The sequence below is a fragment of the Rhinoderma darwinii genome, chromosome 1, assembly GCF_050947455.1.
Source record: "Rhinoderma darwinii isolate aRhiDar2 chromosome 1, aRhiDar2.hap1, whole genome shotgun sequence".
Classification (NCBI taxonomy): Eukaryota; Metazoa; Chordata; class Amphibia; order Anura; family Rhinodermatidae; genus Rhinoderma; species Rhinoderma darwinii.
In genome coordinates this window covers 34721258-34739112 of record NC_134687.1, presented here as the reverse complement: position 1 = coordinate 34739112, position 17855 = coordinate 34721258, and the positions used below count along the sequence as shown (strand labels likewise).

At 39.8% G+C, this 17855-nt stretch overlaps 1 protein-coding gene across 2 annotated transcripts in view; it reads right to left on the bottom strand.

Moving 5' to 3' along the window:
• DOK7 (docking protein 7) overlaps positions 1–17228 on the bottom strand; it is an 83275-nt gene extending 66047 nt beyond the window's left edge. For both annotated transcript variants that reach the window (XM_075848971.1, XM_075848972.1), the window contains exons 1-4: positions 17054–17228; positions 16885–16930; positions 8982–9212; positions 4623–4823 (exon numbers count right to left, since the gene is read on the bottom strand). In XM_075848971.1, the coding sequence (XP_075705086.1) occupies positions 4623–4823; positions 8982–9212; positions 16885–16930; positions 17054–17107 (532 nt within the window). In that variant the 5' untranslated portion in view covers positions 17108–17228. The remainder of the gene's footprint in view (positions 1–4622; positions 4824–8981; positions 9213–16884; positions 16931–17053) is intronic.
• Positions 17229–17855: the final 627 nt, after the last annotated feature.

The following is a 17855-nucleotide window of genomic DNA, read 5'->3' as shown; positions in this document are numbered from 1 at the left end:
ATGAACTCCCGCAACATTAATTTCATGGATTTATATTGCCTGACTTTATTCTATCCTTGCACATTACAGTGTGTTGCCTGCCCGTGGGAGATGGCGGTCACTACCACACAAGATGGCTCGCTCTCCTTTGCTTGATATTGAGCACAGTAGAGCTAGGCACGCCATTCAGCAGACTATTATTGTTGCTTATGTGTTCAGCACAATGGTGCCTTGCTTGTCTTGTGTTGTGACGCTATCTAGTTACATTCATTAATCTTTGCTAATTGTCTCAAATGAGGTTAGCTTTAAATAAGGGAACAAATGGCACATCAAAGCCGTAAACTGACTAGGAATAGCGCAATTTAGAGAATTATTCTGGATTAGATGAGCTGCTATCTGGAGTGAGACAGAACGCTTTACTATAGACTTGATCAAAACACAGTACTGCCGATAATGCTCAATGTTCTAGCATGTGTTTTTCAGTATTAAAAAATGCTATGCTGGGGCAACTTTTATTAGAATTCTGAATTATTATGTTCCTCTGTTATTCCTCCTGGAAATGCATAAATAAATTCATAACTGGGCATTACCATTCCCCTTATCAATAGGGTGTGTCCCTACACAGTCTGACACTGTCAACACTGATTGGACAGTGTCAGCGTGTGTAGGGACACGCCCCTTTGACAAGGGGAATGGTAACACCCAGTTGTCAATGTATTCATACATTTCCAGGCGGAATAATAGGAATGGCACAACAGAGAATTCTAAGAAAAGGTACTCCATCACTGTTATTTTATGGGGAGAACAAGTATTTACTAAATAAATATGTCAAGAGAGCTGACAGATTCCCTTTAAAGGGGTTATCTCATGAAGACACCCCCTTCCCTATGCCCCATTAAGACATAGGGACCTCATAGAGGGGAATCAAAGAGTTGCTCCTGTTCAAACGGGCCTGGGCCACACATGTATTTAATAGTTGGCCATTCATGAGGCAACTCCTTTACAAGTATGTCATGGCGGGAGGGGAGAAGTATGAAGAGGGCTCAGGAGCTGAGCCGGCTTCAAACGTAGCGGGTGTCAACTGTATATTACAGCTGACACCTCACTCTAATGGCTGGAATTGGAGATAACCCCGATCTTGGCCGGTTAACCACTTAGAGGGGTTTTGATGAATTGTTATGGCAGTCGAGTACCTAATGAAGGCCCCCAGGTCTGCCAAGTATTGCAGTGTATTGTACGAGCAATCAAGTCGTTGCATATTCAAGTCAAAAATAAAGAAAAAAAATAAAATGCCATAAAATTGGGAACAAAAAACTATTCCCATTTTTTAAATAAAATAATGAAAACAATAACAAAAACAACATAATTTATATCACCGCGTTTGTAAAAGTCCAACTATTAAAATATAACGTTATTTATCCTGCAGAGTGAACGCCGTAAAAAAAAAAAAAAACTAATAAAACACCAAATTTGCTGTTTTTGTGTTACCTCGCCCCTAAAAGTGGTATAAAAAGTGATCAAAAAGTCAAAAGTACCCTAATATGGTACCAATAAAAGAGAGAGAGAGAGAGAGAGAGAGAGAGAGAGATCATATTAAATAAGAATATACTCCATGAATAGGAAACTGTCTGTGTGTGATCCACTTGCATTAGATCATGCAGAATTCAGTAAAATGACTTTGAAACAGATGTAGGAAGACACATGAAGGATGGAGGGTCAGGAGTAAAGAGAGGAGGTGGAATATTTAGAGTTCTAAGGAGATCTAAAGTCTGGTGGTGTCAATTTCTTCTTTGAAGTAGGTGAAAGGATTATGTACTATAGAGGAAAGGGTATAGAGTTGTCAGGGGGCAGAGAAAGAAGCAATGCTTGCTGTACTTCAATGTCAATAAGCAGTCATGAAGAAGAAAGCATGTGCTTTAAGGTAAGCTTCAAGATGCAGAATGGTTAAAACTAAGGGCAGTCTATTACCATATTTCATGTCCATATTTGGAGGGCAGATCTAATGTTGGTTAATACAGCGATTAACATGGTCGTTTGTCATACGTCCGTATAGCATATATATAAAATGTTCTCTCATGTCAGTATTGGTACAGATTTTTATTTTATAGAAGTTAATGGAGGCTGAAATAAATATTCAGACTTATTCTGATCAGTATTTATAGCTTGGCAATGGGATATAGAATAGCACACCTTTTACTTAAATTTATGGACTAAACACCCAAAATTCCTACACATCCTTAAAGGGGTTATGTGGGGACCGAAAATGATTAGCAGTGTAGTCACTGCACTATGTGATACACTCGCTAATATACATTCTGATCCCCTGTCGCACCGATTCTGATATTTTCATCTATTTTTATAGCGTTGGTGGGGGGGCGGAAGTCTAGTGGCACAGTCTTCTTTCATGACGACACGACTCTTCATCATGTGACCGGCCCCGCTGTACTCCATGTACTCGCTGCTGCTGCTGCTTGTACATAAAGTACAGTGGGGTTGGGCCATAACATAGGGCCACAGGGCCATAACTCGCAGCAATGTCCTTTGTCCACACTATGGAGGAGAGAATGATGTTATTTAGTTTCAGTTCACATCTCGTTTTTCAGGCACGTTGGAGTTATACGTCAGTAGTATTCCCCGATGTATGCCTCTGACGTATGCCTCCAACATATGCCACTGAGTGGCATACGTCGGCCATTGACACTCATTGTAAAAAAAAACATATACCGCATGGTATACGTTTGTTTTTTTTACTGTGTCTGCCTCCATAGAGAAGTATCGTAGACCGGCCCAGCGTATATGCCAAAGGGACACTTTTTTTTACCATACCCTGGGTGCGTAGGGGGCTATGGGCATGTCAGAGTATATGTCAGGGAATACTCCCGGTGTATACCTCTGATGTGGCTAAAAAACGAGTTATTGTCCTAGAACAATGTGATGGATCTAAAATAATGAAACTGTTACCCATGAATGGCAAAAACAATGACACATGAAGACCCCACTATATGGGTTGCAGAGGTAGTAGTTTTACCCAGGCCCTGGTGGCACATAAGACATGACTTATAAATGGCATATGGCAGATGGGGGCTCTGTTACAGGTTTAGGGTCAGGGCCGCATCCACCTTGAGGCGAGTTGAGCCTCTGGCCTCAGGGTGTTTTTGATCATGTCTCCATAAAAAGCCAATTATGTTTTTGGAGCTTGCAAGGAAGCCAGAGGAAACCCATGTGAAAACAGGGAAGCATAGATAGCATGGTGAAGTGGCCTCGTTGAATATGAACCCATGATACCCAGTACCGTAAAGCAGATAATGTTAACCATGGGGCCATCTCATGTGCTGGTCACTTTTCAGAAAAAGATTTTGGATAGGTGTGTATATTAAGAAGCAAATCTATTCTACAAGATCCTGGTGCAGCATCTCACACAGAGTAAATGTCTCCCAGTGTGTCAAACCAACGTCCCATGTGACGGCCAATGACTTGTCACCCATTTGGAACTAGAATATACATTCCTTATTGTAGGTAGTTCAATCCCTGGTTATAAAATTGAAGATGGGAGTATCACCACTATAACTGTAGCAACAAATTGAGTTCTGCTAGACCGCAAACAAAGCAGGAGATGAAAATCAAATCTCCAGCGCCCTCCCTCTTTACAGACCCTCATTTGTCTCAGTAGACATTTGAGAGTTCATGTGAATCTTCGTCTTATTGATGTTTTCATTTGTAATCATTCTGTAATGCAAATCAGCTTCCCATGCACAACCTTGGTGAGTTTGAGCCCATACAAAGAAGACAATCTGAGCTGCAGTGTAAAGCATGGAGAAGGGACAGATCAGCAGCCTCAGTCACTAATGATTTTATACTACCTCAGATTCCAATAAACAATATTGATCTTAGCTCTGATCTTATTATCTATACTATGAAGCAGTTTTACCTCTTTATTTGAATTTTGTTTGTTTCAGGTCTAGTTTTGGGTTGTGCCAAATGACAAAATCAGATCTGCTATATCTAAATGAGGGTAGCATTACACTCAACAGCTGCAATAACATTGTTGACTTCCACAACTGTTGGCCAACGCTCAATGTTTTTCAGGAAGGAAAGAAAATTGCATGGTTGGTGTTGGTATTTTTGGTATTGTTGGTATTTTTATAATTGTCGCACAACTTTTTTCCCCCATAGGCCAACATTGAGCTCTCACGGTTTTATCACAACCAAAAGTCACTGTGGAACTCTAGCCTAACCCCTCACGGTAAGTTACAGTGAGGTGTTAGGCTAAAGTTCCACAGTGAATTTTGATCACTGTAAAATCGTAACTGTGCACCCCAAATATCTGTGTGAATAATTACTGCATCTAGAAGATTTATCAAAATTAGTGCAAAGCAAAATTGGAGCAGTTGACCAATCAGGTTGTGTCTTTTATTTGCCAGAGGTCCTTTGAAAAACAAGAGCTAAAATCTGATTGGTGGCTACGGGCAACTCCTCCAATTTTCCCGCACACTAGTTTTGATATATCACATTCACTTTACCAAACCTGGTCATCCTACATGGAAATGAAATGCAACTGTAATCATAGCAAAGACTGGATCACATGGATACAGTAGAAAACATAATATACATAGATCAGCTTATCACAGTGTCACCGTACTCACAGTATCCGCACCGTGTTCCTCCCTCAAAGACAAAGCCATTGGCCACGGCTCCATAACGTCTTAAGTCTGACAATTTCCACTGTCCCATAACAACTGGTGGGAGATCTCTAGCAAGAACTAAGATGTCATTGCACAGGTGCAAAGTCGCCGGGCCACTTTCTAGTTTGGTGCCAGGCAAAACTCCAACATGAAATCTGTGAACTGAGATAAAAAGAGGAAGATGTGAGGAACCCGGCAAGTTCTAAGATATTCAAAAGAAGGTTATATATAGATAAAATAATATATGTACCCTAAATTGTTATGTTCCTTCTTTTTATTAGGGCTAATTTAACATGTAATTCTGCCTTAAAAGGGACCTGTCTGCTATCCCAAACTATCTACTTTAGTAAATATTTGTATTCCCCATGAAATGACAATTCTGGAACATCTTTTCTTAGTGTGGTTCCTCAGTTATTCCTCCGGGAAATGTACCAATAAATTTACAACTGGGTGTTACCATTCCCTTTGTCAAAGGGGTGTGTCCCTACATAGTCTTGCACTGTCAGCACTGATTGGACAGGGTTAGACTGTGTAGGGACACACCCCCAACTGGTAACACCCAGTTGTCAATTTATTTATACATTTCGAGGAGGATTAAGAGAGGAACAGCATAACACAGAGTTATTAGAAAAGATGTTCCAGAATTGTTATTTTGTGGGCAATACAATTATTTAGTAAATCAGACATGTCAGGAGAGGTGACAAGTCCTATTTAGACAGCAATTCATAGTATAAATCTGAAAAACTTTGCAAATACATTGATTTAGAGATTTTCTACAGATTTTGAGTTTCCTGCCTTTTTCTACTTTTATATTCATGGCAATTTTCTAAACTCTGCTGTCGGCCCTTGGGAACAGGCAGCATTTTATCTCCACCTCGCTGTCAGACATGTGACCAAATAGCTCTGTAGACCTGAACTCCACCAATACCCTGCTCTCTGGAGAACACTTTGTAAAATTGGTACGTTTGTGATGTATCAAAAGATATTTAACAGCAAATTATGGGCTCCCAGCTGTTCTGTAGGTGCATTGGCGCACTAGCGGAATTTTTAACAGTCTGTGAGACATCTGGTGGTGTATGGTCAGCTTTAGTCTCTGAGAGTGGATCTCCACCCATATAAACTGTTTGCTATGCTGATGGCACCTACAGGGAAGCGGCTTTGTAGGATTGTTAACTAATTCTCAACTATAATACATAGTTAAAACACGGGAGGGATATTGCTAAGGCCCTGTTCACAGAGTTTTTTGCAGGCAGAAAATTCTGCCTCAAAATTGCGTTTGGAATTTTGAGGCAGATTTTGATCTGCCTGCACGCCGATTGCCGCGTTTTTCGCTGCGTTTTTGGCCGCGCCAAAATACGCTTTCTCTGCCTCCTATGTCAATGGGAGGTCAGAGACATAAACGCCCGAAGATAGGGCATGTCGCTACTTTTTCCCTCGAGACGGTTTTTCCGCTCGCGGGAAAAAAATGCCTCAGCCTCCCATTGAAATCAATGGGAGGCATTTTCAGCCGTTTTTTGGCAGTTTTTTGGTGTTTTTTGGGACTAAGAAAAAGCACAAAAAAAAAAGTTTAATAGAATCTTAAAAAATATAATAAAACAATAATGAAAGTTTTTTTTAAAAAACCTTTACCCCATTTATTACGTAAAAAAAATTAAACACAATAAAAGAATAAACATAATTGGTATTGTCGCATCCACAAACTATTAAAATATCACGTAATTTATCCATGGTGAATGCCGTAAAATTGTGAATGGCAGAATTGCTGTTTTTTGGTCACCTCATCTCCCCAAAAAATTCAATAATAAGTGATCAAAAACTCATATGTACCCCAAAATAGAGCCAATAAAAGCTGCAGATTACCCTGTAAAAAACAAGCTCCATCGATGGAAAGATTTTTTTTTTTTAATGAAATCGTTTTTATCTTGTATAAGTAGTAAAACATAAAAAAAACTATATAAATGTAGTATCGCTGTAATGGTACTGCTGGTGAACGTTGTCTAAATTAGAAAAACAATGCTTCTATATTTTTTTTTATATATTTTATGATCTAAATGGTGGCATTAAAAAATACATCTTGTCCCACAAAAAACAAACCCTCCTACGGCGACAGGAATAAAAAAGGTTTGGCTCTTGTAAGGTGGGGATTAAAAAAATGAAAAAGATGCCGCCAAATCTGATTGCGGCTCAAAGGACTAAGGCCTTATTCACATGAACGTGTCCGTTTTGCGTCCGCAAAAAATTGACACGTTTGTCATGCGTTGCAGTCCCGTGTGGCATCCGTGTGTGTTCCGTGTGGCATCAGTTGTTGATGTCTGCTTATGTTCACATTTCTTTATAGGACATGCAGTGAGTTTCACGCAACGGAAACACGCTGCGCGAAACTCACTGCATTTCTGAATGGCCCCATTGAATTGCACAGGTCCTTGTGTCGGCCGTTGTTTCAACGGTCATCACACGGTCGTATTACACGTTCGTGTGAATAAGGCCTTAACAGTAGAACATTGTAGTGAAGGAAGACAGAAATTTAAGGTGCGCAGATGACAGCCAATTATCCATTATATTATCCTAATACCATTTTATGATATAGTGATATTTATTTTCTTAAAGACTCAAAAATCCTTGTTCTTAGATTGAAACTAGTCCTGTGCCAGTTTAAGATTCTAAAAATATCCCCTGAGGGAAAAAAAAAACAAAACCCAGAATTCATTAATAAGATGATTTGCTTTAATTCAAAATATGTAGATTTAACCTAATGTTCTTAATTCAATTTTTCATGGTCAAATATATGCTGACATGAAAATCACATGCCAAGGAAACACACAAATGTGAAAACCACACGTCAGATTAGAAGTAAATTATAAATAAAGAACCAAAGTCAAGCGGCCTAATGATTATAACTTCTACTCTCTAATTCGTGACGTCTGCTGTAGTTCATTAACGTTCCGGCTGCTTCTAAAATGTCACAAAATTCCAGGAAATCCAGCACACAATAAAGGTAGGAAATACTCATATTTTCTAAAGCTGAATTCACTTAGTATAATTGGACCAAACAGTAATAATTTTTGTTCCTCATCCCAAATATCTAACCTCATTTCACTTAGGCCTCCTGCACACGGCCGTAACTGTGTGCTCGGTTGATTATGGCATGGAGGGGCCGCAGACTGTCATCCGCGAGCCGTCCGCAATCACGGTCCGTGCACATACAAGATGTGTATTCATTTCAATGAGCCTGGACCGTATAATGACATGTCCTATTTTTATTTGCGGTCGTGTGCATTGGCCCATAGGTTAGCATGTGTTTTATACTATCCGCAATTTCAGTCCCGCAATTGTGGATAGTATACGGCCGCAAAACTACAGTCGTGTGCATGACGCCTAAATGTTCAAAACAGACCTGTGTGATACTATTGCATTACAAGCAGCATAAATCTTTGGGTGCAGCTCCCAAAAATACTTTCTCCACACACCTACTTGGAAGGGTCTAGGCTGCTTGTTGCCACCACTAGGGGGTGATCTATATACAGTTGTATACAAATGCTATTGACTTAAACAGAAACCTCATGCAGATTTGCCCTCTAGTGGTGGGTACAGGCAGAAAATAGTTTTTCCAGTATGGGGGGCGGACAGGGGAAATGTGAAGCACGACCGTCTTATCGAGTATGTTAAGAAAATGTCTCAAATCATTTAAGCTGCTGGTTTCTTAGAAAGAAAATTGTGAACACCGGGGAATGTTACCAACCCCTACTCAACGTACTCAATGTATTCCTTTACCACTGGGCGCCAGGGAACACAACCTACCACCGTACACTGGATACCAAAGAATATAGCTTACCTCAACCTTCCATCAGCCTTTGGACACCAGGAAATATAATTTGCCTCCCCGTCCCAACCCACTGTATGCCAAAACATGACACAGACACAAATGACTACAAGATTTAGGATTATGCTACTGCTAGGGATTCCAAAATCCCCCCATTCAAGGACCGACATGTATCAAGCCACAGAAAAGACCACTAAATGCTGAATTTACCATTGACCACCAGGGACCACATTCTAAATATCCCTGCAGATCATTACTGCTATCCCAGCATAGATCCACTGATCGGGAAGTTGTTGAGGACTACATGACACTTATGATGTTCTCAAGAGAGGCAGAGCCTATACACTATACATATGATTACTCTATATGTATATAGCACCTATATTCCATAATTGCTGTCACCATGGGACGAGTGGCACAGGTAAACTTTTTACACCGGGGTCTTAGAACTGCAGCCTATGCTTCTGGAAATATTCATATGATAAGAAGACAATGTTTACCTTCTCCTAAACTGTAACGTATCCGCACATCCCAGGCATTCATAATTTCTTTATTATCAAACCCCAACATAACAGCTTGGGAGAAACAGATGATGGCCAAAGAGTGGTTCATGCCCTCATACGAGATCCCTGCATCCAAGCCACAAATGTCCTCCAACGTGACACTGCTCTTCTCTTTATGCCCTTTTGTCCTGTCTGACTTGTCTTTATACACCAACATCAGCAAGCAATCTGAAATATAAAAGACATAAGTCATCAGTATAGAACGTTCATTATCTGCCCTGACATGAAAAATGTTGAGCCTTATAATGAAGTGTTACTTCCTCCATCATGTCTTTATGTCCATGCAGCTATGTAAAGGCAATTCTCTTCTCACATTATGTGGCACATTAATAATCTCATGAAACAATATCACGTTATCTTCATTATTTTTGTCCATCCCTTATCTAAATCAAATTGCCACTTTCACAGCCAACGTATTCAATGTAAACATCTGGCATGGACACGTCTCTATTTCTAATCTGTAGTACAGTCATATAATTCAAGCCCGTGCACTGTGTCTTATATTGCACCCCAGCCCCACGGTAGTGGATGGGGCTCCGCTGCAATACCAGACACAGGGCATGAATTGGTAAAACTCAATGGAGCCGTAGGGCTTCATGGAGCTCCAAGATGTCTTCGCCTTTGCAATTTGCGAGAGTCTCAGTGGTCAGTTCCGCACCTATCACACATTAATGGTATATCCTCAGCATCCCCCCTTGGAGCTTCACCTATCGGTAGAGCGGAGGTCCACTGACCCCTGGTCAGCAAACCAAGGCGGTCGCATGTAGGAAGAGACAAAGTGGAGAGGTGGCCATACAGTGCTGTTTCCGTAACACCTACAGACTTCAATGGAGAGGGCCACGCGGCTACATCTCCACTTTTCTCCTCTTACATGTGGCCGCTGATGGTTTCGTTGGCTTTCCTAATGTTGTCAAGGATCTCCCATCTTAAGATGTACCATGCAGATATTCTATAAATGTCTGGTCAGACCTTTAGACATTGTACCTATTTGTCTATGGTCCACCCTTCCACCGGCATAGGCCTTCAGAGGGATTTTGTAAAGATCTGGAGGCTAGATTAACTGCTTGCTGTTTCTTGTATTTATGCGATGTGCTACAGTATTCCTTCCCATGCAAAGCAAGCCAAGCATACATTCCTTCATATCTGATTTCAAGGGTCCCATATCTGTTCTCTACATTCAATTTCCAAGAAGCACTCCTATCTATGAGCAAACGTCACTGTCATAAACTACTCTATAGGAGAAGGCTATGAGAAGATCACGGCAGAATAAAGCATGATTGTCCACTCTGGTGTCTCCTTTGCTTGAATGATTTATTAAGTAACATTATCCTCTCTAGATAGTTCAGCCAGAAGGTGACACAGTCTATGACTCTTAACTTGTGAATTCGCACCAGGGGATGGTAGGTTGACCAATTTAAAGACGACCTGACGCTTGTAAGGTCTATTCCCTATCATTACCTGTATAGGTTGATGACCTATAGGTTCATGTGTCCTGAAAATGAGAGGTTGCATGACCAAGCTCTTATTATTAGCAACAGTGAGGAATAATATGGTCCAAAAGGGATTACATGTTCTTGTACCCTGTTAGGACAAGTAAAGCTAATGAAGGAGGGTGAGGGTTTTTTGTTCCTGGTGGACTTTCTCTGAAAATGTAAATATGTATGTCACTATTTCATAGGTCATGTTTTTTTCTTGTCTTTAATTAATTTCACCATTTATATCGGATCACCGAGTTTATCATTATATTTTCTTATTCACTGCAGTGTTACTAGCTAAGAATTACAGTTCCATTGCAGTGAATTGTAGAGTCCTTTGAGAGAATTAAGAAGAAGATGGAGGGACACTTTCACCATGGCCCCTTTGCTCTAGCGACTGTTGGGGACCACTGGACAGAGACCCACTTCCCTTCACTAATGACATCTTCTCTGATGTCTCAGTGACACGTCAGAAGATGTTTAAAGGTGGACATTCCCTACACAATATGGACTCTATCAATAAAGAAAATATTTTCCAGCTAAAAATGGTGTGGTTCATTCTATTACCTGGTCAACGGACCCCACCAACTCCACTCCAAATTAATGTCCCTAAAAATAACAACCTTAACTACAGGACTCTACAGACATTCATGGATAGGAATTTGTGTCGGATTTGCAATATGCAAATTCGACACGTGTGAACATATTCTAAGGAAGAAATATGTAACATGGAAGTAAAATGTTAACACTAGAGATGAGCAAATTCCCCGACATTCGTTTCGGGTCTGATTCAGTCAAATTGGTCCAATTTAATTGCCTGATTCAAGCCGAATAAATTTGCCATTGATTGAAAGTGCCCCGATTGCCCTGAAAACTTGAGTCTGACACTCTGATGTCTTTCTTCTAGGACTGTATTCAACCCCTTCCAAGGTCTTTTATGACAATCCAGCATTAGTAGTGTCAAAGTGACAGCAACATATAAAGGTAAAGGGAGGGATAACTGCAGTGCATTATAGGAAGACTGCCTGAAAGCCATTATGGGGAAGCCCATCTGGGGTCATGTGATCCTTTTTCGAATCTGTAAAATAGCAACCGTCACTTAGCCGCACTTTGTGCACTGTACAGCCCAAAAGATTCGAAGGCTGAATCCAAAACTTTTGGGAAATTTGGCCTGAAATTGCTTTTCGTATAGAATCGATTCGCTCATCTCTAAATAACAAAATAATTTGTGACCATAAGTGTTTTTAATACTTTTTTTTTAAGAAGATAATTTTTTTAGTTACATTGATTGTCTCTGTGCTACAAACAAGTGCTGCATTATCAGACGTTTTGTCGGTATAAACGAATTTCTCTGTACATGTAAACAGGTAAATGTATCATGCAAAAATAACTCAATCTAAAAATTGAGGATGTTTCGTAGTTCTAGCGTTTAGAATAAAATTAACGCTTTACTTGCTATCTACATTTGCTACATATTGTTTCCTTCAAGACTGAACATAGTTGACAATGATTTTATCCTGAAGTATCATGATTTCTTGTGTGATTATGGAAAAAATATGAAAACCGCCTATGCAGGATGGAAAGTCTATTTTATAGCGGATAGAACTTCCTGTGACCACTGACATACACGTAGTTACATGTACTCAAATGGTAGTCACGCAAACAGGAAGTCACTGTTGCTAGGCGTCCGAAAGTACCAAATGCCAAAGCAAATGATAATAAGTAAACTATCTACATGCAGTTACTGTGTTTTTATTCCTACCACAATGACTTCATGTTTTATTCGCAATAAATACTTACAAGCTCTATTCTAGCTATAGTTTTCATAAGTGTCTTATTAGCCTATGCAGCTACTGACATCAGACCCTCACATTCTTCCTAAATACAGTACTAAGTCTTATTTCTAATGGAAACCTCTGTAGTAAAGTCGTTAAATCTGTCAGCCTTTTATTTCAGGAAAATGATTAAATACCGGGAACCGTATTTACATCATGTTCAGACCTCAAGAATATGATACGAGCAGCAAGGATTTCTAATAATTATTACAGATGAGCATCAAATCCCGAGAAATAAATGAAGTCGGGTTTTCAGGTCGATTTCTTGAACTGTTGTCAAGAGGGTTTAATTAAGGAAAGTTAAGGAAAGCGGCTTCTTACTACAGAGGTTTAGCGGTAAGACTTGTCACTGTCATTATGAGAGATTGACACATGGAATTTATATTCACCTCCAATGTATTCACAAAGTAGAAGAAATAGTAAAAGAGCAAACGAGAGGCAAATATGATTAATAGAGCTCTGCCGAGGTTGGAATGTTTGTGTGTGTACATATACATATATATATATATATATATATACTGTATAAATTTGTGTGTATATATATATATACTTTTATATGCATTATATCTAGTTTATACATTAAATCCTCCATTGCCTCTCAGAATAATACTCCTCCACCATTCCTCACATTGGTTGATGACATCATTAGAATCTAGGAGGTCACTGCATCGCTGCAGAACTGTGGGGAATCCTACACCTCTACTTAGTCCCAGACGCTTATATAGGGGTTCTGGCTGCTGATACTGAACCCCATAGATATATTCTCTAGTTTTTAAGTAACTTAAATATAATTGTTACCAGTTACTAAAGTTATGGGTCCAACTCCTCTCCTCCACTGTTCCTATAACAATGCTCTCTGACTTTCTGCCAAGGTAATTATCGGTGTAAACATATGGACATTAAAGGGGTTCTCAATTTTGGAAAACCCATTTTTAAATACCCTATTAGGGTACAGGTAACACAGGGAATTCGCTTATTCAGAACACTAACCTATTAGCCAGAGAACAGCTACAAAGAAGATCTCTCCCTCCAGAAGAGCCGCTTTGATTCTGCTTGGCTTTTCTCGGGAAGCCGAGCAGTTTGTGTATGGACTCAATAGAAAGTCTATGGGCCCGTATACCGCTACACCGGCTTCCCGAGAAAAGCCAAACAGAAACTAAGCGGCTCAGCGCTCACACGAGCGCTTCTGCCACTTAATTTTAGCGATCGGTGGGGGTCTCAGTCTACAGACCCCCAGCGATCAAAACTTCTGACATGCCACTATGACATGTCAGAAGTATGTTGAATGTTTAGTTACCCTTTAAATGTTTTAAACAATATGCCCTCCATCCCTCCCTATGTTGCCTGCTGACCATTGCAGTTGCGTTCAGCTCCTTACACAACCCCGCTATTTACTCTCTGTGCAATGTAGGGGAAACCCAAGCACAAGTGTCTATTCCCGACGCGGCCATGTCACATGTTGTCAGTATGTGACACGGCCAATGCGGGTACACCCGAGGGAGGGAGGGCATCTTTTTTAAAACACATAATTCTTCATTAATTAGAATACTAGATTTAAAAATGAATAAAAAATTGGGAAACCCTTTTAACCTCCCAGACTCACAAAATAGGCAGGGAAATTGTGGGCAATTTGTAAAAAAATGGAGCAAAAAGCAGATGAATAATGAACACCTTTGTTTAAACAATAGATTGTTACAGGAAAACAGATAAGAAACTGATGAGAAACTGATTAACATACATTTTCCTCTTCATCAAAACTCATTATTCAAAAAATTATAATTTTTAAACTTAAGTACCATATAAACAATTCACATGGAATATATCTGACAGGTCCTGTGACATTTTGTATTCTGAATGATACGGAATTAGGCTCATTTTTCACTAAAATCGATGGGTGTGGATTTATCAATTTATAGGGTTATTTATCAATTGGCACATCATTTCCTTGTACCTAACCCAAAGTTAACCAAAATAGCTAAGGCTATGATCACACTGGCATCATGGCTTCCATTTATAACAGAAGCCATGACGTTGTGCTGGATCCATCGTAGGATGAATCCAAATGACTTCTGATGGACCCTTTAAACTTGTAATGGGGTCTGATAGGGTTCCCGTCGAGGTTTCTATTGATTTGACGGCCAGGGTTAGTGGTTCCTAACAAAGAACTGTTTATACAAGTGGTGATATTATAGGCCGGGCAAGTGCAGTGCCCCAACATGTTATGCTTCATTAACCCAATCATAGGGAAAATTTATTTGTTACTAAGAATAAATAATACCATACAATAGTTCTTAAAAGCTAAATATTAATTTAACTAAAATAATGTTGTTTTTGTATTTTCCCCTAAGCAGTATGACCAAAGCCTAAAAACTTTTTGACTATACAGTATAATGAATAAGGACCTGAACTACTGTAAAAATAAAAACAACCAGACCAAGGCCTCATATATATGGCAAAACTGTATGCATGGACCCTGTATCGCATCTTACTGAGCTGTAGGCACTCCGTGTCCTTCTGTATGATGTCTCTGTGAGGCACCGTATTCTCACTTACAAGTAATACTGTGTAGAAAATCGGAGGCTTACGGAAGTACAGTAGGGCGCATAGTAGTCTGTTGGTGCCCTATTCTAAGGAGCTGTTCACATGGCTGTTGTTTTAACGGACCGTGTGAGAGGCCCGTGAAAAAATAGGACATGTCTCAAGTCTCTAGCCTACACTCGTTCGTCTGAATAAGCCCTTATATACATGTGGGCTTAGGTGGTAACTATGATATTACTATATCCTTTCCACCCCAGTATCTCTGTGGTGAACTGGTAATAAACAGGAAATGCCATGCTTCACATCCAAAAGAATGATACGCCCTTCAAACCAAAACCCAGGGACAAACAATATTATCCAGCTAGCACTTAAAGTGACCCTCGTTTCAATAGCTAATTTAAGTACTGATATCCACTGGCAACTTTAAGTGGTGGCCCAGGGTCGCACTGGCCCACCTGGCAAGGACATATGTACCATATAGGCAGACAGTGAAACTGCTATGGGGTCCTTGGAGAGATGGTGGCCAGTCCTAGTTGGCGCCATCCCCTTTGCTATTTGGTAACATTAACCTATGAAGGCCTCCCCTCTCATGAGGAACTTCATTGTTAGCAAATAAGAGGGTGGGGAATGGTCCATGGGTAATGGAAAGGGGTGGAGGGGGACACAAACACCAGGCTCTTTTGTCCTGGTTGGCAAAGCCCTACATCATTATGAGGGGCCTCATTTTTTTGTGTGCTACAGGGCTTCTTCTCTTCTATGTAGTCCACTGCCACTAGAGCATTCTATGGTAGGCCCAGGTTATGACACTATAATGGGCCCCAATAGTTCTGCAGAAGACAACCCCATTTGAAGCTGACTTTAAGCCCATTGCTTGCTGCTATGGACAATTCATATGAGTTATTTGGTTTTATTAATGATATGACCTATGTGCAAATTTATAACAGCATACTTAAGGATGTAATTAAAAGTGGACATGTACATATTCTGTAGGGTTATAAGCTAGGCCCTCAGACTCCTTTCCCCTGGTGGGGCCAAAGCACAGCAGTCTAATACTAGGCCCCATTAACTGCATGTCATGGTAGGGAGCTTTGTGGCCCTCAGATATACATAAAAAACACATACTGCCTTTACAACAATGTGTGTTCTATAGCAAGACAATAATTCATAAAAAAAGTTTTTTCTAGTACATTTTTAATGTTTACCAATATTTGAAGCATTTTATTGTATTTTTTTATTCTTTTTTATTTTATTTTATTTTTTTGCTTTTTCGTTTTAATATTTCAATATGAAGAAACATAGGAAGTCCTACTCTGCGACAACTTTTCTGCCTGCTGGGAAACATAAAACCTGCTTAGGAGTTTAATGTCATCTCACTCCTTTCCTACAGCTCGCTCACACGCTAGGCAGAATTCTGTATCCTCTTTCTATTTTTGTAAATGCAATGTGCTTTGAAGTAACAAACCCCTCTCTGTCCCCATTGAGATATCTGAAAGGACAGGCTTTTAAATGTTAATCTGAATTATTACTCTCAATCATTGAAACTTAAAACAGCTTGAAAAAAAAAAGTAATTCAAACAAAAATTTGCATTTTACTATATCTTTTGGGTTCTTTAATAAAAAAAAGAAAAAAGCCAATTTAAGGACACAAAGCTGTATGAATACAATCTAGAAGACTGTGAACTTACAGAAACGCAGAATCGTAAAAATTATTTGGATTCAAAAATTCTAGCAGCATGTACGTAATTATTTTTTAGTTATTTGTATCAAAGAAGATTTTTTCAATGACTGAGCCACCGGGACATACAGTGTGTTTTAAAAAGCATGGACCCCTGCCTGGTGCCTCCATAAAGAATCCTTTTAAGACTCGTGCCTGGCTTGATTCTAAGCTTTGTGTGTATACTGGAATATACAGATATATACAAGTTCCCTTATCGACTAATTTTGCTTAAAAGTAAAAAAAAAAAGAGGTAACAAAAAAAATGAGTACCGTACCTGCCACAGGGGAAGGTTTTCGGAGCAGCACCCACCTATTCTTCCACTGAAATCAGAAAACAACAGGAAAGGATTAGGGAAATTGTACGAAGGTCCATTTAATATTCCAAAACAAAAAGTTTCTTGGAAATCAAAGACGACGGTGGAAAAAAATGTCCATTTCGCTGACCTTTTTTCCATCTCTCAATCTGACTTGACCCTCCACCACAATCGAATCCGTCATCTTCAGTCATGGTTCCAAACAGCTGCTACCTCCTCTCTCCCCTCTCTCTTTCTGAATGTACTTAAGCTGAAGGGTCACTTTCAAAATAGCTTTAATAGCTCTGCCTGGCAGGAGACAGAGAGACAGGGAAAGTTGCATTTTGTGACACACGCAGCCTACTGCTGAGCAAATGGCCACTAACTTCTCCAGCCGCCTCCCACCGGCTCTTACCAAGTCTCTCACCCACACCAGTGGGCACAGGGTTTCAACAGCTGTCCAAATCTTTTTTTTTTTTTTTCACGTCTCCTTAAGGACGTGAAATTATGCAAGAATTCCATGCTTCGAAGTTTGTGTTCAGAATAGAAAAATGTATTCTGTACAACATATTAGTGGGAGTGAATGGCTGTTTGGACATGCAAACAGTAATCCTTCTTATTATCTCTTCATCTGGAGGCTTATGAATGGAGGAGGAGATGTGGGCTCTAGAATTCCCCAAAACCCATGCCTAACAAGGAATCAGTTACATAATCCAAGACATGGATAGTGTACTGCCTGTAAAATATGGATCATTGGAATAAAACAGGACCGGTCACCTCTCCGGACATGTCTGTTTTAGTAAATAATTATATTCCCCACAAAAAAGTTCTGGAGCATCGCTTCTTAAAACTCTACGTTGTTCTGTTCTGTCCTCTATTATTCTTCCTAGAAATGTTTGTATATATTGACAACTGGGTGTTACCACTTAGGAATGTGTCCCTACACACACTGA